General features: G+C 40.4%; 1 protein-coding gene across 1 annotated transcript in view; it reads right to left on the minus strand.

Annotated features, from left to right (window-relative positions):
• Positions 1-6,977: 6,977 nt before the first annotated feature.
• Positions 6,978-27,923, minus strand: part of EVA1A (eva-1 homolog A, regulator of programmed cell death) — a 79,281-nt gene continuing 58,335 nt past the window's right edge. Inside the window, exons 8-9 of the mRNA XM_030311799.1 lie at positions 23,645-23,812; positions 6,978-8,270 (exon numbers count right to left, since the gene is read on the minus strand). Coding sequence (XP_030167659.1) covers positions 7,897-8,270; positions 23,645-23,812 — 542 coding nt within the window. The 3' untranslated portion in view covers positions 6,978-7,896. The remainder of the gene's footprint in view (positions 8,271-23,644; positions 23,813-27,923) is intronic.

Here is a 27,923-nt window from a genome sequence, read left to right on the forward strand (position 1 = left end):
TCCCTCTTATAAGGACCCTGTGACTACATTGGGCCTACCCCAAAAATACAGAATAATCTCTTATATCAATTATCCCCTTAACTTAATCCTATCTGTAAAGTCTCTTTGTCATGTAAGGTAACATAACCACAGGTTCCAAGAATCTGGACATGGATATCTTTAGGGAATCATTATTCAGCCTGCCACAGTTGGGGAGGGAATAGAAGTCTGCATTTATCCTATTCTTTGTTGATATTTCCAGATGATTATGCTAAAGCAGGTATCAGCAAACTTTTTCCATAAATAACCAAATAATAAATTTACCAAATAGTAAATTTTAGGCTTTGTGGGTCAAGCAAAATTGAGGATTTTTTTTTAATTTTTTTTTTTAATGTTTATTTATTTCCGAAGGAGAGAGAGACAGAGCGTGAGTGGAGGAGGGGCAGAGAAAGAGGGACAGCGTGAGCAGGGAAGGGGCAGAGAGAGAGAGACACAGAATCTGAAGCAGGCTCCAGGCTCTGAGCTGTCAGCACAGAACCCGACGCGGGGCTCGAACTCACAGACTGCGAGATCATGACCTGAGCCGAAGTCTGACACTCAACCGGCTGAGCCACCCAGGTGCCCCAAGCAAAATTGAGGATATTATGTAGGTGCATGCATAACCATTTAAAATGTAATTACTTTAGGGGTGCCTGGGTGGCTCAGTCGGTTGGGTGTCTGACTTCAGCTCAGGTCATGATCTCACAGTCTGAGTTCCAGCCCTGCGTTGGGCTCTGTGCTGACAGCTCGGAGCCTGGACCCTGCTTCAGATTCTGTGTCTCCCTCTCTCTCTGCCCCTCCCCTGCTCATGCTCTGTCTCTCTTTGTCTCAAAAATAAATCAAAACATTAAACAAAAATAAAAATAAATAAATTGTAAAAATAAATGAAATAAAATAAAATATAATTATTTTAAGATATAAAAACTATTCTTAGCTTGTAAGTGGTACAAAAACAGGTAGTATGCTGAATTTGGGCCAGAAGCTGCAGTTTGTAGAATTCTGCTTTACAATCTCTTACAAAGCACTTCCTTAGAAGCTCATGTGATTCAGCTAAATCACTTCTACTTTATTTTGCCTCTGTCACTTACAGATACCCTTCAATACACACTAATAAATTGGCTGCCTGGAGACGTATTCAAAAAGGTAGGAATAGCCCCTTGAGTCCTGGATACTCAAAAGTCTAATTCTGCAAAATAACAGTAATATCATAAGGAGAAAATGTCTTTTTGTTTATGTATCTCTCCTTTCTATCAGAAGTTCTTGGTTCAGAAATGCATTCTTTCCATTCAAGGAATTCACTAGGGAATATTCAGATAGTACACTGAGTAATAACAATATTTCCATTCCAAAGACATATATGAGACTTGGTGTTGTAACACAGTCTAAGGCATCAAATACTCTCCATGAAAAGACTGGAGACTATGGATAAAAACACAAATTTTCGGGAGTAGAAGGGATGGATTTTAGTTCATCTCCTGGTCTTTTTGACTATGTGGAGTTGATTGCACAATTCTGAGCAGACTCCCAAATATGGGGCCTGGCCTTGGGCCCAGAGAAATCTTTCTTCTTAGAGCCTCAGAAGTTCCTGTGTTCTTCAGATGGGAGCTGGAAGGGCTTCCATTAATTAAGATCGATGAATTTCATCGATACCACTTTTAGGCCCTGATCTCTGTCCACTGATGAAAGAAAGAAACCAAGAAACAGCAGAGAGCTAGGAAAAGAGACTTTCTTACAGCAGTTCCCTCTCTCAGGGACCAAATGATGTTTTTTTCCTATAGAAAGGAGATTTTTAAATGCAACTGAAGGTCAAGTGCCTCAGATCAAGTGAGGCCAAGATGATCTTGAAAGTAGGAATAATAAAGGATAGATGAGGTGACTATTTGGGAGACACAAGAGACACACTCCCAGTGGTTAAGCCTGATTTAAAAGTTTCCCTTTATTTGTTTCAAGCCCAGGGAACTGGAAAACTAGTTATCAATGAGGTTAAGAATAGCTGTTGCAATTTCAAGAAGGTATGCCCATTCCTTATAAACCTGTAAGAATTTTGTAAGACTCTCAGTGCTGGATTAAACTTGCAAAGTGCCTGGAAAGCCCCACCACCTGGTCACAGCTGAGTTAATGTAAAGAAGACGGGAGAGATATGACAGTTGAAAGAGACAAGAAAATGGTTAACAGAAGAGGAAAGAGTAAATGAAAGGAGATAAGGCAGAACTTCATAAACTTAAGAAAATCATCTTCACTGCAAACAGTTAAGGCTTTGAAACTCTGTAGAACAGCACATTGCAGTTAGCCCTGTTTCCCATTCTCTGAGGTTTTGTGTTATTTCATTAACTCAAAACTGATGAGAAGCTACTGTGTTACAGGTCCTGCATGCACACCGAGAATACAGAGGTGAGTAAGGTATGATACAGCTACCAGGGGCTTAAAAGCTAGGGCGCAAAGGCAGATGCACAAAAATCACATAGAGTGTGAGTGTGAAAGGAACAGTGGGGACACAAAGGAATATTTGACTCTATCTGGAAAATATAAGGAAGATATTCTTATCCCAGGGTGAAAGAGCAATTCATATATTTAAAACGTAAAGAAAAATTCATGAATCTCCAAATCTACAATTAATGATAAAGTGAGGTCATTATGCAGATTTTCAAGTAGACCTGAGGAGACTCTTAACCCTGAAGCCTGATACTTAGTGGTTCTATGTTTGTTAAATATTAAATCCAATATTTAGGGCAAAGAAATAAAGTATCCTGACCTATACAGACTGATTTGGGCTGGTAGGCAATTAGCAGATTGACACCTCTTTCTGCCCACAGTTTTTTTTTTTTTTATTACAATTTTTAAGAGGGGTCCATTTTTCAATTTGTGCTATCTCAATACAGGCTGAGGCGATGAGGAAAGACATAATAAATGAGGCTAATTTTGTTCTGCCCAAAGCTGATTAGAAGAGTAAGCTTAGCTGCCTTTATCAGAACAGCCACTCTGATAAGAAAGATGCTGAAACTCTTGTGAAAAGCTACGGCGATAGGCAGGAAGCACTGCCATTTTGCTTCAACACAGTGAATGCTAGCAATGTATACATGTAAATAAAATATCAGAATGAAAGGGAAGAAGTACCATGAGAAACATAAATAGATGTGAAAAAAATTCGCATAACAAGAGGAGAGGCAGGAATAAGTTAACTTTGAATCTAACATGAATTATTGCAAAGGGAGATGGATGGATATCCTCAATGAATATAAAGTAACTCCAATTAAAACATAAGAATTTAAAGATATCCTTTCATGGGGCTCTGGGTGGCTCAGTTGGTTAAGCCTCTGACTCTTGATTTAAGCTCAGGTCATGATCTCACAGTTCCGGTTCAAGAGATCAAGTCCCCCATCGTCCCTCAGCCTGCTTGGTTCTTTCTCTCTCCCTCTCTCTCTCTGCTCTTCCCCAGCTTGTGCTCTCTCTGTCTCTCTCTCTCTCTCTCTCAAAATAAATATATAAACCTAAAAAAAAAAAAAAAGATATCCTTTCATGATAAAAACTCTCAATAAATACTTTAAAAAAGCCTTATATGACAAGTCCAAAGCTAATATCATACTCAACAGTGAAAAGTTAAAAACTTTTCTTCTAATGGGGCACCTGGGTGGCTCAGTCAGTTAAGCGGCTGACTCTTGATTTCAGCTCAGCTTATGATCTCACTGTTTGTGAGTTTGAGCCCCAAGTAGGGTTCCCCAATGACAGCACAGAGCCTGCTTGGGAATCTCTCTCTCCCTCTCTCTCTGCCCCTCCCCTGTGCTCTCTCTCTCTCTGTCTCAAAATAAACAAATAAACTTAAAAATAAACTTTTCCTCTAAGATCAGGAATAAGATAAGGGTGCCCACTTCCAGCTCTCCTATTCAACAAAGTACTAGAAGTCCTAGCCAGAGAAATTAGGAAATAAAAAGGAAAAAAAAAAGACATCCAAATAAGAACAGAAGAGGTATAATTGTTTCTGTTTGCAGGTCACATATTGAAAACCTAGAAGACTTCACCAAAAAACTCTTAGAACTAATAAACAAATTCAGTAAAGTTGCAAGATATAATATCAAAGTACAAAAATCCCAGTTGTGTTTCTCTACACTAACAATGAACCATCTGAAAAAGAAATAAAGGAAATAATGCCATTTACAATAGCATCAAACACATTAAAAACTTCGGAATAAATTTAACTAAGTAGTGAGAGATTTGTACCTGGAAAACTATAAGAGTTTAATGAAAGAGATTAAAGAAGACACAAATAAATGGAATGATATCCCATGTTCGTGGATTGGAAAAATTAATATTATTAAAATGTCTATACTACCCAAAGCCATGTATAGATTCAATGCATCCAATCAAAATTCCAGAGGCACTTTTTACAGAAATAGAAAAAAAATCCTAAAATTCATATGGAACCACCAAAGACCCCAAATAGCTAAATCAAGCTTGAGCAAGAAATGCAAGCAGGAAGTGTCACACTTCCTGGTTTCGAATCATATTACAAATCTAGATAGTATGATACAGGCACAAAAACAGACACATAGACCAATGGAACAGAATCAAGAGTCTAAAAATAAGCCCACACATAGGTAGCTAAGTAATATTTGTCAAGGGAGCCAAGAATACTCAATAGGAAAAAGATAGCTTCTTCAATAAATTATGCTGGGAAAATTGGATATTTACATGCAAAAGAATGAAATTGGGCCCTATTATATACCACTCACAAAAATTAACTCAAAATGGATTAAAGACTTAAGTGTGTTTTTTAATTATTATATTTATTTTTTTATTTTGAGAGAGAGCGCGAGCTTACATAAGGGGGGGAAGGGCAGAGGGAGAGAGAGAATCTCAAGCAGACTCCATGATCAGCTCAGAGCCTGATGTGGGGCTCAATCTCACGACCATGAGAGAATCACTTTTTTTTTTTTTTTAAGAGAGAGAGAGTGTGTGAAAATCAGAGAGAGGGGCAGAAAGAGAAAGAAACAAAGAGAATCCTAAGAAGGCTCCACACTCAGTGCGGAGACTGACATGGGGCTTGATCCCACGACCCTGGAATCACAACCTGGGCCAAAATCAAGAGTCAGACACTCAATTGACTGAGCCACCCAGGCATCCCTAACGACTTAAATATAGTACCTGTAATGGTAAAACTCCTAGAATGGCATACTACACAAGCCAGGCCAAGTAGTCCTTCCCTGTGATTTTAATCTTGAACCTTGAAGCAAGATGTTTCTCTCCTCTTGTGTCCTTATATTGGGATGATGTTAAATCCAAAAGCGCCTAGAGTGTACTCCCTGCCATTAGTGAAGGTTCCGCTGAGGGGGCTGAGATGTGCCATGAGTTGATAGTGACTACCTGTGCCTCACAGTGTAGGAAGAGACTCTTAAAGGAAGTTGGTGGGAGTTTCCTAGGGTGACTATGCTTCCTAATATGTCAGATGTTTAACTGTCAGCCGGTGTTTCTCTGAGGAAACATGGAAGACCAGGGAAGCTGCATCAGAAGCATCCTTGCCATGCTGTCTCCTGAGCTTAGTAAACTGTGAAACTGCCTACACACACACACACACACACACACACACACACACACACACCCCACTTGTGGCTGTATGGATGCTTGGTCAGTAGCAATTAATCCAATACACTACATTGGTCTACATATGTCACAGTTTCTTCTGAAGGAGAAGAAAATGAGACCAGCAATAGAGAGAAACAGAGGTGAGAGCTGAGAAAGAACAAACTTTTGATCACATTTCAGCAGCTGGACCCCATCATCCATGAAGCCGGATCCAACCTCACCTTTCCCAGTTGTATGAACCAATAAATGCTCTTAAGTTGGGTATCATTCTATTGCAAATGAATGTGGCCTCCTGCAGAAACTGGAGCCAGGAGTGACAGACCTAAATGTAGAACTGCTTGGGTCAAGATAAGGAATGTAAGGTCTCCCTATCTTTGACTGAAAGCTGGAATCCTGGGTATATGAAAGTGAAGCAGTGGGTTAAACTGTTATCTAGTATTTTGTGCCTCAGGCAAAGCCCCCACCGCCCTCAAAATGGGAACTTGTATGGACTTGCCAGAAAGGCATCAGGATATTCGACTAAGAAAACCAGATGACCCAGAACCTTCCCAAACACCTTTACCACTGCCCCCTTAGCCCCTGCCTAATGAGGGTCATATCTTTCCCTGTTGTCAGCTTTGGATGAATCCTGGGGATGAAGACACCTCAATGTTTCACTTTTCTAAAAGACAGAGACGGAGATGGATGAGGTTAACCTAAAGCCCAGGCAATTATTGCCTAGGTACTGAAAGCACAAGGGTGGGAACCCAGACTCAAAGACATTGATTTAACAAGATTTTTGGCAGTTGTTACTAGCCAATGAGGCAACCCAAAATGGTATAATCAGACCAGCCACCAAGGTTTCAAGCTAACTATATTATCCCCTGGGCAAACAGAGCTTTGTGATCATTCACTTCTTAAGACAGCCCACCAAGTCCCTATCATAGACCCCAGCAGAGGAAGTCTCAGGACCATTCTTTCAGACATACTGATGACACCAATGGATGCCAATGGAGATACTCTCAGTAGGAAGGGCCAGAAGACAGACTAAGGAACACACTGCATGTCAAGAGAAGGGAGCCAACAGACCTATAACTCACAGTGCAGAGGTGCTTGGGAATCTCTCTCTCTCTCTCTCTCTCTCTCTCTCTCTCTCTCTGTCTCTGCCCCACCCCTGCTTGTGCATATGCGTTCTCTCTCTCAAAATAAATAAATAAACTTTAAAAAATGTTAAAAAAAAAGTCCCTAGTTAGTCACACAAAGGCCATTTCTTTATTCTCCAGTTTCTCCATTCCTCCTAATTCCCCAATTACTAAAAGAGCCTGGCAAAAGACCATAGCCACCTATGAAATGACTGTCATTTAAGGTAAATATAACCACAGAGATGGACATGAAACAAAAAAGATTTTATGTAGTATTTATTTTTTTTTTTATCTCATCCTAATTTTGGCTTTATTCCTCATCTCCCATTCCCATTCTTTTCTTGGAAATTCAAACTTGTTTTTTTTAACAAAATGTTTAAAATCATGAGTATCTAGATTTATAACAAAATTTCTTTCCTCCAAAGGGGTGGGAGGCAAGGGGAGACACATCTTTTATTCTTATGCAGCATCTTCAAATATGCATGTTAATATATATTTTATAAACTATTTAAAATAAAACCCTTCATCCTTTGAGGTTATTTGTATTTTCTAGTTCACTGACACATCTCCCATAATACGTTAATTCTATCCATCTTCATGAATGAGGTGGGAACTATACTAAAAAATAGGATTTTAATCCCTGAGGTGCCAGTTAAAATGGACAAGGTTGCCATTGCAACACAAGATTTTTAAAAATCAGCCTTAAATAATAAGCATAAATCATGCTATCTGGATGAGAATCACCTCCATAGCATGGGGTCATTTAGAAAATTGCATTTACTGGGTTAAGTTCACCCTGCTATTCCTAGCCTTCATGCCATGAAAATCTTCCTTTTGTAAAGGAATAACACAAAGCAATGAAGTCTGCAGAAACTTCTGAGATCCTCAGAAATCAAGAGAAACCACAGTCCCGTTTCTCTAATCTCCACCCACATTGTTGGAGAGGGTTTTCAGCACCGTTCCAAGACCTGGAAAGGTTGATGAACTGACTTGGGTTTTCTACTTCTCCATGAATTTAATCGAAAAGGAAAGATGAGTCCTCCTGTCTGGAAATGGGCGTGTCCTGCTTATCTCTGCCCCCAGGGCTTAAGCAGAACTGCATTCAGCCCTGTGCCCACCCTGCCGGCGGACCCTGGCCCTCCCCGGCGGCTTCCTGAGACGCGGGCATCCGTTCCCGCCCCTAGTAGTAGCGGTTCAGGCTCCTGGTCCCGGGCACCTCGGGCTGGCCGTTCATCCAGATCTCCCTGATGATGCGTTCCCGCTCCTCCAGTCGCTGGGCGCGCTCCAGCTCCTCGGCCGAGGTGAACACGTTCTTGTTCAAAGTCCTCTCGAAGCGGCGGTGTCTCCTGATGGAGATGTCAGACGCCGTGTCCGAGCTGCCGTCGTCGCTGTCGCTGCTGTCGCTGCTGCTGTCTCGGTCCTGCAGGAACTTCTTCCGGGGACGCTGCCGGCAGTCTGTGTGGCAAGAGATCCTCATCACCAAGGCGGCCAGAGTGAGCACCAGCCCGATGCACACGCCGGAGACAAAGTACAGAGCTGCGCGCTCGGGGTTTTCTGCGGGAGGAAACAGAGGCATTAGTGATGTCGACTCCAGATGCGCAGAGGAAACAGAGCTCCCACCCACCCACCTTGCACACGTCTCAGCACACCTCAAAGTTCCGATGGTTACACATATTGCCTTCCTATGTGACAGACTGCATACTGTATTCAGAACATAATTATCAACAAGTACTGAATCTGGGTATAGGGTGTATGGGATTCTTTTCCTATATCCTTGCAACTTTAAATTTGAAATAATTTTGAAAAAAAGATAAAAGAAAGAAAAGTATTATTTAGCACCTATTATAAGCACAAGTGTACTTAGATGTCATTTGTTTAAGAGATATATGTGTCTAAGGGCACCTGGGTGGCTCAGTCAGTTAAGCCCATCTGACTCTTGATTTTCAGCTCAGGTCATGGTCTTACAGTCCTGATATCCAGCAGGCTCTGTGCTAGGCATGGAGCCTGCTTAAGATTCTCTCTCTCTCTCTCTCTCTCTCTCTCTCTCTCTCTCCCTCTGACCCTCTCCCCCACTCATGTGCATGCTCAATTTCTCTGTTTCTTCTCTCTCTCTCTCATAGATGTATTGTGCTTAAAGCCCATTTTTGCCTATATGGGAAAATTCTTGGCTTCTGAATATGCTCCTGCAACCCCTGAATAACCTTTTAATCACAGCTATAAGCAGCAGCAGTTGCTCCTGCTTCTTCCTCTTCTTCTTCTTGACAACAAATTTATAAATAAAACCAAGAATAGCTGCCTCCCTTATTCTAACTATACCGTTACAGGTCTAGTCAACAAATGTAGTTAGCTTCCAAGATGCTCCCCGCCCCCCCCCCACCTCTTAGTATTCAGACTCTTGCACAAGCCCTTCCCTTTGAGGGCTGGACCTAATGGGCTGGACCCAGTCAAGGATTTCTAACAAATAGAATATGGCAAAAGTGATGGATGAGTCTAAGATTAGGTTATATAAGACTGACTTCCAATTTGCTTATGCTCTCTCTCTCTCTCTCTCTCTCTCTGGCTTTTCTCACTGACTTGTTCTGATGGAGCCAGCTGCCATGTTGTGAGCTGCTCTATAGAGCGGCCCACATGGCAAGGAACTAAGTGTAGCCTCTGGCTAACTGCCTGGAAGGAACTGAATCATGCCGATGGCCATGCGAGTGAACGTGGAAGTGAACCATGCCCTCCTGGTGCAGCCCTGGCCTTGCAGCTAAGCCAGTCTCAGATTCCTGACCCACAGAAATGACAAGATAATAAATGTGTGTTGTTTTAAGTTTTAAGTTTTGAGGTATTTTGCTTTGCAGCAATAGATAGCTTATACAATCACAGACTGAAAGGCCAGAGTAGGTAGTTTATAATAACCTCATCAGGTAATTTGTGGGGGAGAAATTTGAACTTTTCCTTGGTGAGAAAATAAAATAATCATTCTGTTGATGTGCAATATGCTTAGTGAGCCCAATGATGATCCCTGTATGATGTGCTCAACAGGATGAGAGACTTGGGGTGAATAACCTTCCCTTTCTAGGCAAGTATGAGAACATAGGGGCATGCCTGGCCTTGAGTCACAGGGCATAATCAATGGGCTATGACCCAAGATTGCCATCAACAAATTAGTTTTCCATAATCTGTATTCACTTGTAAGTATGAATCAAAATACACATTGTGGGGCGCCTGGGTGGCGCAGTCGGTTAAGCGTCCGACTTCAGCCAGGTCACGATCTCACGCTCCGTGAGCTCGAGCCCCGCGTCGGGCTCTGGGCTGATGGCTCGGAGCCTGGAGCCTGTTTCCGATTCTGTGTCTCCCTCTCTCTCTGCCCCTCCCCCATTCATGCTCTGTCTCTCTCTGTCCCAAAAATAAAATAAACGTCAAAATACACATTGTTTTGTGGATTTTTAAAGAATATAAGTGGTATCATATATATTTTTTTTAATTTAAGAATATTTTTTAGAGAACTTTCCAGATATGTCAACAGAATTCTTTCTGACTGCTGCACCGTGTTCTGTAGCGTGGACATATCAAAGTTTATTTAACCATTTCGTTAATACTATCAATATAAGTGGTTTACAATTTTTTTACTATTTTGAGCAATGCTAGAGTCAACATGCTTGTGTTCTTGTACACATCTCTTTATACACATGCAGAATTATTTCTACGGGTTAGTTACCTAGAAATAGAATAACTGCATCAAAGGGCATAGGCATTTTGAAGTTTTATGCATCCTAAATTGTACCCCAAAAAAAGGCTCTATCAGTCTAAACACAGCATATTGAACACATGTGTTTATGATACCTCCTTCTCTCCAAAACTCCTGCCAAAAAGACAGTTATGTGAATAAAACAGATATAAATTAGAGGTATGAAGAGGAGTGAAGAAAACAGAGGACACTAATAGTAGATGCAAGAGTAGTCAACAACGTAAATGTGGTGAAAAGGAAGTGACATCAATATCATAGCAGTGTAACATATCCCTACTTTTTGTGTCTCTTGTTTTTAACAGCTAATTAAGCATCCATCCACAAACAAAAGTGTCTCTGTGGGAGTCTTGTGATCCAACAACATAGCTCAAGAAACCCGGGAGGAGTCTCGCCCACCTGATCATCCCATAATAGACCACAGACAGACTTCAGTTTGGGCTGTGGAACTAGCAACCCCAACACCAATCCTTCCCAGGTGTGTTTGGGGAAAATTTTGAAAAGTGCTGACTTGGATGAAACAATTCCAGCACATCGCTTAAGGAAACAAACAAACAAACAAACAAACAAACAATAAAGGGGTTTGAAGGAACTTTTCCGGCATTGCCCCTCCCCTCCAAGTTGACAGCACAGAATTGAACTATCTGGTGGCACCACTCTGTGGGGGGAAGTGAGAGCTGTGTGTGAGTGTCTGGTTACCCCAGCTACGCTGGATGCAGCAGGGAAAAACCCATTTCCCTCCAGGAACATCCAGAGTCTAAAGTGGGACCCCCATGACTGAGGGGAGGGAAGAAATTGGGAAAGAGACAGATAAGACTATCAAAGGGCATTAAAGAGACATGGTTCATGCTGACTGCACTCAGGATGTCTGGAGAAAGTCCACCCACAATCCACTGGGAGAACCTCAGCCAAGGATCTCTCCACCAGCTGACAGACACTCCTCATGCCCCAAGTGCTAAACCTACACTTTCCCTTGCTCTAAGGTGGCTCCTTACTCAGGCTCCAAGATTGGCAGCAAAAGAAAGCTGGGTAAACTAGAGTGCTATCAGAAAAATAGACTAGGATCTGTGGGCAAGAGAGAAACCACAAACTTGAGCTGTAGCACCACCTTCTGGAAAACAAAAGGGAGGTTTCTAGTAGCCAGCCAGGTGAGCTGTAAGAAGATCCAGAAAAGACATAAAAGCTTTAAAAATTTTGCCACAAGAGGGAGTAAGAAGTGTGAAGCAGGTGTATAAATGCAAGTCCAGATAAAACAGGATCAATGAACAATATACTCCATCTGAAGGCAACTAGTGAAGATTTGAGGAAGTGTCTTTTACTTTAAAGACAAAGCAGCAACACAAAGCTATAAGGAACATGAAGAATCAAGAAACTTATCACCACCAAAAGATAATAATCCTTCAATAAAGATTTCAAAGACATGAAATCTTATGATCTAGCAGGTAAAGAATTCAAAATAACAACGAGCTATAAAGAAACACAGATGACAATTCGATGAAATCAGGGAAAAAATACATGAACAAAATGAAAAATTTAGCAATGAGATAGAAACCTTAAAAAAGAACCAAACAAAATTCTGGAGCTGAAGAATTCAATGATTGAAATGAAAAATGCAATAGAGAGAATCTGCAGCAGAGTAGATCAAATGGAAGACAAAAATAAATGACCTAGAAGCCAGTTGTTTTCAAATGACCCAATCAAAGGCAAACAGAGGAAAAAAAATGACAGAGTGAAGAAAGCTTATGTGACCTGACCATTCAGTCAGATGTACAAATATTAGCATAATCAGAGTTCCAGAAGGAGAAGAGAGGAGGAAGAGGCCAGAAAGATTATTTTTAAAATAATAGCTGAGGGCTGCCTGGGTGGCTCAGTCGGTTGGGTGTCCAATTCAAGTTTGGCTCACCTCATGATCCCAAGGTCATGGGATCAAGCCCCACATTAGGCTCCATGCCGAGCATGCGGTCTGCTTGGTAGTTCCTCTCTCTTCCCCCCCCCTTCTCTCTCTGTCCCTCCCCCCTGCTCATGTGTGCTCTCTCTCTCTCTCTGTGTAAATTAAAAAAAAAAAAAATAGCTGAGAACTTCCAAAAACCGAGAAGAGGCTTTGGCATCCAAGTTCATGAAGCTATTAGATCACCCTATTATCTTAAAGCAAAAACACCTCCAAGACACATTATAATGAAATTAAGAAAAAGAATCTTAAGCACATCTAGAGTAAAAAAGAGTGTAACTTATAAAGGAACACCCATTAGGCTATCAGTGGATTTCTCAGCAGAAACTCCACAGGCCAGGGGAGAGTAGAATGACATACTTAAAGTGTTGAAAGAAAAAATTGCTAGCCAAGAATACTCTATATGGCAAAGTTATCCTTCAGATATGAAGGAGAAATAAAGACTTTCTTATAGAAACTAAAGCTGAGGCTATCCTACCTTACAAGAAATGCTGAAAGGAGTTCATCAAGTTGAAGTGAAAAAATGCTAATTAGTGACATGAGAACATTTGAAAGTATACCACACACTGGTAAAGGTAAATATGCAGTCTGATTTTAAAAACTCTAATTCTGTAACAGAATCACGTATTAGCCACTAAATGATAGTATAAGGTTAAAGGAAAATAGTATTAAAAATAACTATAACTATTACAATCTATTAATGGACACACAATGTAAAAAGAGGTAAATGATGACATCAAAACTATAAAGAATAAAATGGTGGATCTTTTGTATGCAGTTGAGAAGCTTTCAGTATTTTACTAGTGACCATGATGTTAGCTTTGGGCTTGTCATATATGGCCTTTATCATATTTAATTATGTTCCTTTTATACCCAATTTGTTGAGGATGTTATCATGAAAGAATGTTGTATTTTGCCAATGCATTTTCTACATCGATTGAAATGAACAGGGAAACAGAAGGAAGTGAAATCACTATCTTTAAGAGATGTCTGCATTCCCATGTTTGCAGCAGCATTATTCATAATAACCAAGACGTGGAAACAATCTAAGTGTCCATCAACAGATGAATGGATAAAGAAAATGTGTTGTGACCATAAGTACATTATTGCTAATTGAGATAAGTCAGACAAAGTAAGACAAATACTGTATGTTATCACTAATATATGGAATCTAAAGAGGCCCTCCTCACAGAAACAGAGGGTATAGTGATGGAACAAGGGCTAGAGAATGAGAGAATCGTAGCTGTGTTGTTTAAGGCTATAAATTTGTAACCACTAGACGAATAAGTCCTGGGGATTTAATGCACAGCATAGTGAATTACAGAAAACAATATTGTATTACAGGCTTCAAAGTTGCTAAGAGAACTTAATTGTTCTCACCACAAAAAAAAAAAAAAGATAATAATTAAGGGACGTGAGACACATGGTAGCTAATGTTATGATGGTAATCACACTGCAATATATGAATATGCCAAGTCAACACCTTGTCACCTTAAATCTATACAATGTTATGTCAGTTATATCTAATAAGAATTAATTGCTTGATATAAATAAGTACATGTTCAGTGAAGGGGGATGAAACTGAACTCTGTCTGGTTGATATCCAGCAGAAACTGAGTGAACTGAGGCAGCTCTTGCCTTAAGGAGCAGACCAGCAGGGAAGCAGACCCAATCATTCCAGGACCAAAGGGAAGAGCTGTTACGAAGCATAAAGAGGGATCTCTGGAAACATAAAGGTAAGTGGAAAGCTAAAGTTCAGATATGGGGCTCTGAGGAGGCTTTCTAGAAAAGATACCCAAATCCATGCTTTTACCAAGATGGAAAACGATTGGGCAGAACTGCATCAGTTTGAAGCCTCATCTAAGCCATTTCTTAAACACCACTTACCTACCCCACTGAATTGTGGTAAGGGTTAAAGGTATTACAGATGACCAGCATTATCCATGATCTTGACAAAGATAGGCATTCAATAAATAATAACTCACTCTATTTATTTTCTTCCTCCCTCTCTCCCTCTCTTTCTTCCTTCTGAGTTCTCTCCCTCCCTCCCATCCATCCCTCCATCCATCTAATCTATCTGTTTTCCTCCCTCTTTCCCTTTCTCCCTTACCTTCCTTCCTTTTCTCATCCCACCCTTTCTTCCCTGTGAATGTATTTCTCCATGTTTTTCACACCCTGCCCTCACAGCCTCCCATTACATAGGTTAACTTGGAAGATGGTTATTGAACTTTATCTTGGGAACCACTATTCTCCCCTCTCCCCAGCTTAACTAGTCCATCCTGTCCTGCTACTCCAACCAGAAAACATACTTTTTTTGCCTAGAGCAGTCTCAGACAAGGATTCCTAGAGAAGCCCAGCAAAAGCAATGAGAGAGAGCGAGGGAGTTTACTGGGCCTCACTGGATCCTGAGGAGGTGACTCAGGGTTGATTTTCACAGCTGATATAATTTGTTTTGGTTTTCTTCATCATGCTTCTGCAAAAATCGAAACTGTAGCTCTATCGTGGTTGTTTTTTCTCATCTCTGCTCCAGGTCACTTCCTCTTGGCCAATGATCCACCCTGGTCTTGGCCAGATCCAGACAGCTGTTAATTGCCCAGGAAGTAGAGTGGGGAGGGCTATTGCCGGTTGTTTTCCCTCAGTAAATAAAAATAAATGTATTGCTGTATCTTGCTTCCTGCAGGGTCATTGTTTTCATGAGCAGGAAAAGGCTCTATGTGGAGGTCCTGGGACTAATTTCATTTGCACCTTCAGAGGTCAGACCATGCCCAGCAAACTCTGCAAAAGAGCAGAAGCAGCCCAGGCCAGATCAGCTGGTCTCCATGCAAGTGTAATTGGTTCTCCTGCCTAGACTTTTCTTGTTGGCCTCAAAGCTTGCAATCCCTTGACTGGAAAGAAAAAAAGTTTTACAAATAGGTTTTAAAGAGAGTAACAGGGCTTTTGTAGTATCAGGGAGTATTTAGCATCATTTTTTCTCTGAACTCTTCAGGCATTGCAAGGATTCCTCTTTATGAGATTCTGTCCCTCACCATAAAGAAGCGAAGATTCCTACTAACACTTCTGCCCTTTCTGAAATGCTGGAGAAAGCTTCCCTCCTTCTTCCATCCCTGACTTGTTCTTCCTCAGGAAGAGGGAATATTGGAGAATCCCTGCTCCACTAGGCTGGCTCTGGAGTATACTCCCTTGCTTTCACCTCTTTTGAGGCCATCCTCACCTTTTTGAGGCCATCCAGGCCATAAGCACTCCCCGAAAGAGGCCTTCTGTTCCCTTACCCATCATCCTAATCCACCCTGCTCACCTTTCTTCACCTGCATCAGGAAAGACCTGCCATCGTATCACCCCAGGACTAAGGGGAGCTAGGTAGAAGGCCCAGAACATTCTCTGTTGTGGCTTAACCACTGCTATAGTCAGTACCCTATTCTGATGCGTTTCTGGCTTCTTGAGTCTGGAAGGAAGAGTGTGATTAATTAGCCCCTCCAATCTAGGCAGCACTTTATGTAGTTGTATTACAATTAGTTATATAACTACTATTTTTCCCATATAACAGAGCAAATTGAGGGCAGAATCCACATGATTCACTTTGAATTTCTACAGCATCTAGCATATTGCCTTGCTCATTATGTGTATCTCACAAATATTGAATTAAATCATGAATACACAGTTTCTAAAAGTCCAGTTAATAAATTTATTGTATGTTGATTAACATGTATATAGATGTATGTAGGTGTATATATGTGTGCATACATATAAATGTACATGTATGTGTGTACATAGCATTAAAAGAGTAGGGAATGACAAAAATTTGTAAAACAACCATAAGCTCACAACCTGAATATAACTACATATTGTGTAGTGTAGTGAATGTTCTTCCGTTCTTTTTTCCTGTCATAAGAATATGTACATATTTATTTATATTTACTTCATTATATTTATATAGTTTATATATTTTTATCTGCATGGGTTTTTTTGTTTGTTTGTTTGCTTTTAAGACTTTTTACAGCAGTTTTAGGTTCACAACAAAATTAAGAAGAAAAGACAGAGATTTCCCACATACTCCCCACCCCCACACACCCATAGCCTCTCCCATTATTAACATCCCCTACCAGAGCGGTACCTTTGTTACAGTTGATGAACCAACACTGACACATCATAATCACACAAGGTCCATAGTTTACATTCGGGCTCCAGGTGTTGTACATTCTGTGAGTTTGGACAAATGTATAGTCAGAGTACTTCTGTGTGTAACACTACTTCCTTTTCTGCTTGTTTGTTTCATGTGTTGCCTTAGAATGCATTCTCAGAAAAGGAATCATTCTTTTTAAAGTACGCTTTTTTTTTTTTATGTTTATTTACTTTTGAGAGAGAGAGAGAGACAGAGTATGAGCGAGGGAGGGACATAGAGAGAGGGAGACACAGATTCTGAAGTGGCTCCAGGCTCTGAGCTGTCAGCACGGAGCCCAATGCAGGGCTTGAAATCACGAACCCCAAGACCATGACCTGAGCCAAAGTCAGATGCTTAACCGACTGAGCCACCTAAGCGCCCCCTCAGAAAAGAAATCTTTGTGTTAGAAGGGATACATATTTTTATACCTCTTGATACATATCACCAAGTGGCTTTTCAAAAGTAGTACATTAAATTTTCTTGCCATTGGCTGTGAATGAAAGTACTACTTTTACCAAGCCCTCTCCAGGAGAGTATATTCCAATTGTTAAAATTTGTTCAAATATTATAGGTCAATAAAAGGTTACTTTATTCCACAAAAATTTACTGTTAATTTACAGTGCCTTCTGGGCTAAAGACACAAAGGTTCTCAACTCCCACAGGATTTCCAGAAGAGGGATTACACAGAACAGAAACTATGGTACTTTCTCCAAGCTCCCAATTTGTGACTATTAATTGAGTTATGGTGGGTTAGGTCCCCTCACTGTTAAGAGACAATCTTTCTCAAGCCAGTCTCAGGAAAAATGATTCAAATTCTAGCGAACTACACATAGTCCACACCACTGTACTTATAATTACATATTCAAAGAATATTAGTTAAATGAAAAAATGATCCCCAAAACTTCTGCATTGAAAAAAATTATTGTAAACAAAGTTAAAAGACAAATGCCAAAATTATGAAAAATGTTTGAAATATGTAACAGAGACAAAGAGCTAGTGCATAAAGAGCATTCTAGGAAGAGCATTAAGAAAAAAGACCAACCAATAAAGAAAATGGACAAAAGATACGAACAGTTCACAGCAAAAGAAATACAAATGGCCCTTCAATATATGAAAGGATGCTCACCTAGAGCAGGAATTGGCACACTATGGCTCATAAGCCAAACCTGACCACCATCTGTTTTATTATTGGCACACAGCCAGCCGCTTCATCTATGTTTTATCTATGTCTGCTTTCATATTATCAACACAGGAGTTGAACAGTTAGAACAGAGAGACTGTTCTCTGTTTATATGACCTTTTACAGAAAAGGTTTCCTGACCTATGACCGAGAGAAACAGAAATTAAATGATATTTATGTATATTTTTCATTTATCAGATTGTCAAAAACCCTACAGTTGGGAAATACTGTTGCAGGACCTTCTTATGCATCTTAAAAAGAGTAAATTCGTAAAATTCCTTCTTAAGTGGCGCTTTGATAATATTTAACTTAATTACTAATTTATACATACTTTGATCCAACAATTCCACTTTGGGGAACTTATTCTACAAATACACTTGAACATGTGTATATGCCATGGTTTGTTTTATTTATTGCAACTCTGTTGCCCATTTGAAAAGATTTGAATCACTCTCACCGGCCATCAGCAGGGGACTGGTTAAATTATGGTTCATCTGTACATAAGAACAGGATATAGTTGTCTAAAAGAATAAGGAAGCTCTCTATACACTGCTATAACACATCTTTATGATACGTTGGTTGCTCGCTGAAAAAAGCAAAGTACAAAACAGTATGTATGAAATGCTACCTGTGTATAAAAGGGGAGAGAATGAGACTGTATGTTCATATTTCCTTACCTGTGCACAAAGGACCCTGGAAGGATGCAGAGAAGCCTGATGATAGGTCAAACTTGGGGACTGGATGGAGGGGCAGTTAAAACTTCTCACTATGTATCTTTTTATATTGTTTGATCATGGAGCCATGTTGATTCACTGATTTGTTGAGCATCTAATAGGTGCCAGACACTATTCTAGAGGCTGAGGAAAGAAACAAAAACCCCAGTGTTCCTGGGAGCTTGTAGTCTATTCAGAGAGATATTAAATAAAATAAACAAATAAAATAGTTGTATGTTAGATGGTAATAAGGTGATAAGGAGAAGAAAACAGTAAAAATAGGAAGGAGGGTAGGAAGTGTCAGATGTGTGCTGGAGGGGAGCAGGCAGGTGGAGTGACCAGAGGGAATTTAACTGAGAAGGTGACTTTAAGGAAGAAACTATGAAGGAAATGGAAGAGTGAGCAGGAGAATGTATTATCAATTCAAAACATTAAATTAAAGAGCAATCATTCCATTTAATCTTTCTAACCCTATTAGAAGTTATTCATGAGGCTATTACTATTAATGAGATTATTATCCTCATCATAAATTATTATATTATGATCCCAAGGGGTTGGCTGCACAGAGTTGAAACAAGAAATGTTAACTCCTCCAATCCAAGTGCTGAGATCAAGGGAAACAAAACATGTGTGAGGAGCACACGGATGAGCACCTAAGCCAGGGTGGGGGAGCAAAGAGAGTAAATAGCAGACCCTGAAGACTGCGAGGGAGCTAGCCAGTCGAGGACTGAAGGGAAGAATTCTTGGGAAAGGAAATGACTGCCAAAGGCAAAGAGGTCAGAAAAGGCCTAGCAAGTGGTTTAGAATAATTGGAGTGAGGTGTTGGTCAGGGAGGTCTACAACTAAATGACAGCACAGAGAAGTCAAGTTCAGGCACTAAAAGCCCTGGTAAGCCACATAAGAAACTGCAGGTTGGAGAACTTACACTACCCCCAAATCCCTTCTCCCTTACTTGCCTCTGGAGCATGTCTTCTCAACCTCAGCACTATTGACCTCTTGGACCAGTTAATTCTTTGTTGTGGGGGTTGTCTTGTGCATCATAGGACGTTTCTCTACTGATAGATGCTAATAGTAGCCCCACCCCACCCCATTTGTGACAACCAAAAGTGTTTCCAGACATTTCCTGAAATCCCCTGTAGGGCAAAATCACACCTGGTTATGAGTCACTGGTCTAAAAGTTGAAAAAGCTTTGTCATTTTTTTCAGCTAAATGGTCATGTAACAAAGTTTTGGCCAATGAAATATGAGAAGAGATCTACTGGAACATCCTTCCTTTTCTTAACCATCTTGAATGAGGGCAAGAGTGACAGCAGCCACTGTGCAGCCATAATAGAAAGAACATGAAAATCACAGAGATGCTGGTCCCTACATCTTTGAGCCAATGGACCACCTACCTCCAAACTTCTTATGAAGGTAAGATAACTCTTATATGTTTAGGCCACCAAGTTGAGATTTTCTATTATTTGCAGCTTAAAACAATCCTAATTATTAAAACATACAAAAGTGCTTGAACTTCATCCCAGAGATAATAAGTATTCTAAAGTATTCTAAAAAATAAAAAGAATTACATCATCATCACAGCTACAGTTCAGAAAGATCATTTTGCTATAAAACACAGTCTATGAAGCAAGACTGAAGGCAGGCAGACCATGGAAAATATCATTATGATAAGATAAGCAAAAACTTAGTGGGGCTTGGATCAATTCAATGATGGTGGGAATGAAAAGGAGGGGACCCATATGAGAAACATTGAGAGGCAAAATAGATCAACCCTAACCAATTGTATATGGGCAGTGAATAAGGCATACCAAAGACTAGAAATCGTATTTCTGGTAAAACTGATGCCCTAGATGGTACACCAAAGAAAGAACAATTTAAAAAGAAGGACAATATTCCATTGCAGGCCAGGTTGAATTTGAAATGCTTATGGCACACCCAAGTGGTAATGTTCAGGGCATTTAGATACTTAGGTCTAGAAGTCAGAAAAGAATAAGGGAGTAGTAATTTTTAAAATATATGTATGATATAATTCTAAATCTTAAATTCCAATAAAATAACATTATTTATTACAAAAGTGATATCAATGAAGTATAGAATACTTAAGCATACAGCTAAGCAAAAGAAAATTAAAAATGCACAAATGCACTCATAAAATCCCAACATCCAGATATAATTTGCAATAAAATGTGGTTACATATACATGTGAATATACAAATATAAATGGGATTATATTGTGTATACTATATAGTAACAGGCTTTATTCACTCAACAGCACATCTTTCTGCTTCAATTAATATTCACCCATTTTTCTGATTTTTTACTATTATAAACAGTTCTGAGATCAATTGTTCTCATAGTAAAATGTTTGCCCATGTCCCTAGTTAGGTCCTTAGGATAAATTCCTAGATGTGGAACTGCTGGCTAAATGACACACAAGTTTCTAAGGCTTTTGACAGATGTTCCCAAATCATTCTCTAGAGAGGTTGTAGCAATTTACAATTCCATAACACTGTGAGTACTCACTTCCCCACACTGTCTCCAAAATTGAAATTATATACATAATCACTCAAATCTTTGAGAATTTTATAAAATAAAAATATGAACTCATTGCTTTTATTTTGCATTTGTTCAATTGCTAGAACTCAAGCTGTGTGTGTCTTATCAGCAATTTACATTGTTTCTTTGGCAAACTGCTGATTCTTGTTCTTTGCTACTATTCTTTGAGACACCGATCTTTTATGGATTTGTAAAAACTCTTTATATATTATAAACTTTAGCCCTTCTTCATTAATGCTGCATTTTTTCTCTCTGTTTGCATTTGCCATTTAATCGTAGGTTACATTTTGATAAATAGGTATTTAAATTACTAGAACTTCCAGGGTTTGAAATGGCTTTGTGATGCGTGGGAACAAGATAGTGCTTCAGTCCCAGCTGAGGTTTGATACCATGGATTTCCAATGGCTTCCATCTGCAAAGTTGTAGCAGATTTGGTTACTTCAGCGCAGAGGGAGAAAGGGGAGAAAGTAGGGTTTGCTTAGAGTTAGTGTTTTGCCTGTTGTTTTAATCAGAAGCTGGACAAAGAATAAGGGAGTTGTGTGCATCAGCAAATATGTTGCTGAAATGATGGACCACATGGACAAAATAAGAGTCAAGTGATGCTCTGGAAGAAATTAGAAGGGATCAGGGGCCCCTGTGTAGTTGAAGACCAGACTCAGCTGAATGAGAACATGAGACAGCTACAAGATTAGGACATGTTTTACAATTTTCTTCTAACATACTTTTCATTATTGCCTGCTATCCATTTGTTCTGTTTTCTTCTTTTAAAACAATTATTTTTGTATCTGTTATATTCACCTTCATATTTTAAATTTTCTTAATTCATTTTCTTTACAAGGATTGTTCCCCCATCACACTCAGAATTAATTTTCAGCCATCAAGTCTATTTACTAGATCGAACACATTTTATTTTGGCCACTTTACTTTCCATTTCCTTGCATTCTCTTTTTATTTCAGCCCATATTTACTTAAAAGAAGCATTATCTTCCTGTCTCTCAATCAATATTTAATTCCAGAATATGCGGTTGGAAGGAGGAAGGTTGGAGGGGAGAGAAAAACAGGGCCATGTACTCCTTCAGCTCTAGCAAGATCACAAGACCCACAGTAAACACCAGACCATTCAATGAGTTACCACATTCAATGGTCAGAACTCAGGGTCATGCTGGCTGAAATGGAAAACTGCCAGGAACCTCCTGTGCCAAGCACAACTCCGAAGTCCAGTAGCCTGTATGTTCTCACCCGAGATACTTTCTTACAACAGCTGATGTGCAAGTGCCTTCGAGGCCTTGCAACCTCCAGGCCCTCCCTGCCACCACCCACTTCATTTTGGGTTTGTCTTCACTACAGAGTTGAGAGGATCGTCATTCAATTGCTTATGAAATATGATACCAGAGTTTCAAATATCTCTTTTCCAACTCCAGTGCCCTTGCTCCCCAGTACAGCCTTGAAGAAAGAGCAAAGCTGAGATTCCTCTGGGGTTTGGTGCCTGGGGAAGGAGGCCGCAGGCACCAGACTTCCTTAGGGAGGTGAGGGACTGACTGATGACCCAGGCCTTTACTGACCCAGGACGGGAGAACCCTGGCTTTGAGGCATGTGCAGGCCATGTGCTGCATCTTGCCACCCTGAGAAGTCCTCCTTTCTAAAATTAGGTTGCATATCATCCAAGATCCTCTCTCAAAGAGAAGCCATGAGCTTCCTCTATCCTCAACCCTGGCTCAGATTTGCCACTGTAAATAGAAATGTCAGGTTTTACCTCTGAACTCTGAGGTCACCACACATCAACCCTGGCTAGAGAAGCAGAAAGCAAAATTGGCCCTCTGATTAGAGGAATTCGAATCAGGGCCTCAGCCCCTTCCTTTTTATACAACATCCTGAGACAAGAGGCAAAACAAAACAAAGCCAAAGCAAACTATCAAAAAATAAAATTCACTCAAGCAGCAGAAAATTCGTCTGGTTACTCAAACCATTGAGCACTTTTATGTATTTTTTTTAAATTTCAGCTTGATTGAGGTATATTTTCATGTATTTTTAAATGGCTTCTCTTATATGAACAGCATATTCTCTATTCTTAAGCATCTTGAGGAGACAGTGAGCTATATTCTTAAGAGTACAACTCTGAATCAAGGAAGGGGCAAGTAACAGACTGTCTCAGACTTACATGCTTCATGTCTTCACGTCTCCCAGGAGATTATCAGATACCTCATACAGTCCCACAAACACATGCCCCCCACACAAACACACTCACACACACACACACTCACACACACACGCCTGGGTGGGGCTGAGAACCACGGCACAGAAATAAGCAGGCTGAGGATACTCCATGAGCCTCTCTCACCTGGAGTCAAGTGCACAATGACAAGTAATAATAGCCTCAGGCTACTTTATTCACTCACTTGAGCCCCAAGGAAACCAAATATTTTTAGCAAGATAAAACTTTGAGAGCCCAGCCCCCAAATCATCTGCTGAATTAGAGAATACCAAGCTTAACTGTCAAACCAGAAGATCTTTCATCTCAAAATTCAGCACAGCAGGATCCCTCCACTTTGTGTAGCATTTCTCTTCGGAGTATAAGGCCATTGATAGCCACGCAGGAGATACCCTCAGCCCTCAACCCTGGCCCAGCCGAGACTGGACAACTACCTGAGACAAAGGAATAGGCCGCCAGGATGTTGCTGAGCAAAGCCATGTCCACACACTCGGCAATCACCAGCTCTGTGCTACGGCAGGGCAGCCTCGACGTGGCATCCAGAGAGAAGCTTCCTGGAAATGCTTCAGCTGGATCAAGGTGGCACCTCCCTCGCTTCTCTTCTGTTTGGAAACACAAAGTAAGTGATGAGAACACATTCTGCTCTTCTGAGGCCATGTTCCAGGTAGCCTGGGCTCAACAACAAAGACCCAGTCCCCTAAATGCCAACCAGCCTTCCCAGCCAGGGATCTGGGGTCTTGTCCTCCTTTGCTCTGCAAGCTTCATGGCTTTCAAGGAAGCAGCAGCTCTGTACATTTCTGTTTTTCCTGGACTTTCCCCTCTCTCTTCCCCATCTCCTCCCCAGTTCCCTTTTTAACACTTCTCCTTCACCTTCCCTGCAACTTTCTATCGCATTCTGTCTGACTCGCCTTGGAAGCACAGCCCATCATTACTTCAATCGCTCATTGTAACCCCAAGCAGCAGCCCACTCCTTGCCTGGCTCTGCTTTCTCCTGCACTAACAGTCCTTGTGTACTTTGATCCGTTTGCCTCATCCTACAGGTCACCAAATGTGTGTCTTTGGCAATGGGTCAGAGCTGACTATCCCAGAACTGCCAGAGTGGTTCCCGTTCTAAAATGCCACAAGAACTTGGGAGCTTGAGCCCACTCCCTGCCCGCAGTTCCATGACTCCACCTGTGACCAGGAATGGGCCAACCAAACACACCTGCTGCCAACCAGCAGAATGGTCCCACCAGGGTTCAGAACAAGGACTTGGGATCTCCGTGTTAAGTGGCTCAGCCTCCGACTGCTGGAGCACATCGTCTCTGCTGCTGCTGCAGCTCAGACCTGGCATTCTTATCACCCAGTTCACTCAGCAAAACCCTCGCTAAGATAAAGGGAGAAAGAAATAGCAAAGACCCTGACAACTCCTATTCAATGCTGCTCTAGGCTGAGGGTGGGGAACTGAGTCACAGTGCGTGGAGGGATGTCAGGTTGGGGAAAGCTAAAGAAGCAGAGGACTCCAGTCCTTGGAGAAGAAGCAGGTTCTCAGGTGGGTCATGGCCTCAGTAACATGGACCACACAAGGGGGCCTGGGGAGCTGCAGTTCCACAGGCGGATGGAATGGGTCACAACAGAGAAGACAACTCACGTTCTGGTGGATTCCAGTGGGCTCAGGGAAAACCAAAGCAAGGAAAGGAAGACCAGTGCACAGGTAAGACAGAAATAACCACAAGGTCGTTGGAGCAGCCAGAGGCCCAGGAGTGGCAGGATGAGGAGTTGGAGCTTCAGGGGCTGTGAGAGGGGCCGGCTACTGCTGAGGGACCCTGCACCTCTGAGCCAGAGCCCTGGGCCGTAGTCAACAGCCACTGGAGTTCTTAAAAGGTCACAACTATATGATACAAGTGAATAGTTGGAACCACCGCTCTGAGTTCAGAGACTGTTCTGCAGATCTGAGGACTTCAGGACCCAGGAAGAGAGTGAAGTCACTGGGAAATGTCTGAGCATGTAGTGGTGCAAAACTATTTCAGATCCATTCCCTCCTATCTTTCCCCACTAATTCTACCATAGCACAAGTCTCGCCAGTTCGTTTCTGGGAGTTTTGCTTCACCTAATCCTTCTGCTAACAAATTCTTCCTGCCCAATCTAGTGCACACTCTCACCAACTGGGCCATCTTGATAAAGTACAAACATAATCACTTCACTCCACAGCCCAGCCCTTCAACTAATCCCCATTAAACTTCTTCGCACAATACACAGACACTTCCACAATATCTGACTCCTACCTTAGCTCCTAATTCATCTCCTCGAGTCTACACCCACACGCATATACACAGAAATGTCAACATGCCTAATGCTCCAACATTACCAGCTTACTTTTAGTTCCCCAAACATATCAAGCTCTTTTATCTTTTCATGCATTTGATCATGCTTTTCCTGTTGTCTAAAATGCCCCCTGCTCCCCTTATCTGTCTGGCAAATGTTTCCTTTAAAAGAGAATTCAAAAGTCCTATGGCAGTCTCAGAATCCCCATGACTTTCTTTTCCAGAAATAGAAAAATCCATACTAAAGTTCATATGGAATCTCAAGGAATCTCAAGTAGCCAAAAGAATCTGGAAAAAGAACTGCGTTGGAAGTCTCATACTTTCTGATTTCAAAATTTATTACAAAGCTATAATAATCAAAACAATGTAGTACTGAAATAAAGACAGACATATGGACCAATTGGAATAGAACAGAGAGCTCAGAAATAAACCTTTACATATATGGTCAGATGATTTTCAACAGCAATGCCAAGACCATTCAATGAGGAAAAACAGTCCTTTCAACAAATGGTGTTGAGAAAACTGAGTATCAACCTGCAGAAGAATGAGGTTCAACCCTTACCTTATACCATATTAAAAATTTAACTAGAAATGGGTCAAAGACTTAAATGGAAGAACTAAAATTATACAATTTTTAAGAGAATGCATATGAGAAAAGTTTTATGACACTGGATTTGACAACAATTTCTTAGATGCTGAAAGCACAGGAAACAAAAGTTAAAATAGATAAACTGGGCTACCTCAAAACTTAAAACTTCTGTGCATCAAAGGGCGCAATCAGCAAAGTGCAAAGGCAACCCGCAAAAATGGAAGAAAATATTTTCAAGTAATATATCTGATTGGGGGATAATATGCAGATAATATAAAGAACTCCTAGAAAATCAACAACAAAAAAATCAAACAACCTGATTAAAAAATAGGCAAATGACCTGAATAGATATTTCTCCAAAGAAGATACACAAATGATCAATAAACTAATGAAAAGATCCCCAACATCACTAATCACTAGGGAAATGCAAATCAAAACTACAATGAGATACCACCTCACACCCATTAGGATGGCTAGTATAGAAGGAAGGAAGGAAGGAAGGAAGGAAGGGAGGAAGGAAGATGAATAGATAAACAAAATATGGTATATACATACAATGGAATATTACAGACTTAAAAGGAAGAAAATTCTTTTTTTTAAGGTCTTTATTTATTTATTTATTTAATATGAAATTTATTGTCAAATGGCTTCCATACAACACCCAGTGCTCATTCCAACAGGTGCCCTCCTCAATGCCCATCACCCACTTTCCCCTCCCTCCCACCCACCATCAACCCTCAGTTTATTCTCAGTTTTTAAGAGTCTCTTATGGTTTGCCTCCTTTCCTCTCTGTAACTTTTTCCCCCTTATTCTGACACGTACTACAACATGGATGAACCCCGAGGACATTCTGATAAGTGAAATAAATCAGTCACAAAAGAACCGTAATGAACCAAAATACTATAGGATTCAACATTTATGAAGTAACTAGAGTAGTCATATTCACAGAAACAGAAAGTAGAATGGTGGCTGCCAGTGGTTAGGGTAAGGGAAGAATTGGAAGTTTCTGTTTAGTGGGTACAAGGTACAAAGTTTCAGTTTTGCAAGATGAAAAGTATTCTGGAAATGGATGCTTGCACAACAGTGTAAATGAAATGCACTTAATGCCATTGAACTGTAAGTTTAAAATGGTTAAGATGGTAAATTTTGTTTTATATATATTTTACGACAATTTCAAAATAATAGTAATAATGTGTTAATGAGGTACAACGGTGAATTTTGAAGATTAACCCATTTAAAAAATCCTGCAATCAAATTTTGGTTTCAAGTTAACAGGAATGGTAGCAGAATTATTTTATGCTGATATTAAAATTGAAGTCAATTAAATTCTAATTTATACCACATTATGAATATAGTTTAATTACAAGTAAAAGATGTAATTTCACTTATTAAAAAATTGGATAGTAAATAATCTATCACATTAAGAGATTCAGAGGAAAACTATATCACATCATTACAGGCAAAAATATGTTTGTGTAAAATTCAATAAATATTCATGATTGAGGGGGCAAAAAAACAAGGTCCACTGCAGTAAAGCTCCAAATCACTCAAACCCCTTTTTTTTGGCTATCAAAGTCTCCAAGTATTCTTCTAATATTGCATCTTTGATAGTGTAATTGGAGTGATCAGTTTACAGGTTTTCTTCTAGACTGAAAAGGCATCTGATGTATCCTTGTTACCTAAGCATCTAACACGGTGCCTGATGAAAGGAGACTCACAGTAAATGCTGGCTAGCCGAAAACCAAAAAGAGCATTTAGGCATGAGTTTTGTATGCATAAGTCTCTGAGGGTGTTTCTAAGCCACCTAGAACACCAAATGAT

Source organism: Lynx canadensis, chromosome A3, assembly GCF_007474595.2.
Source record: "Lynx canadensis isolate LIC74 chromosome A3, mLynCan4.pri.v2, whole genome shotgun sequence".
Lineage (NCBI taxonomy): Eukaryota > Metazoa > Chordata > Mammalia > Carnivora > Felidae > Lynx > Lynx canadensis.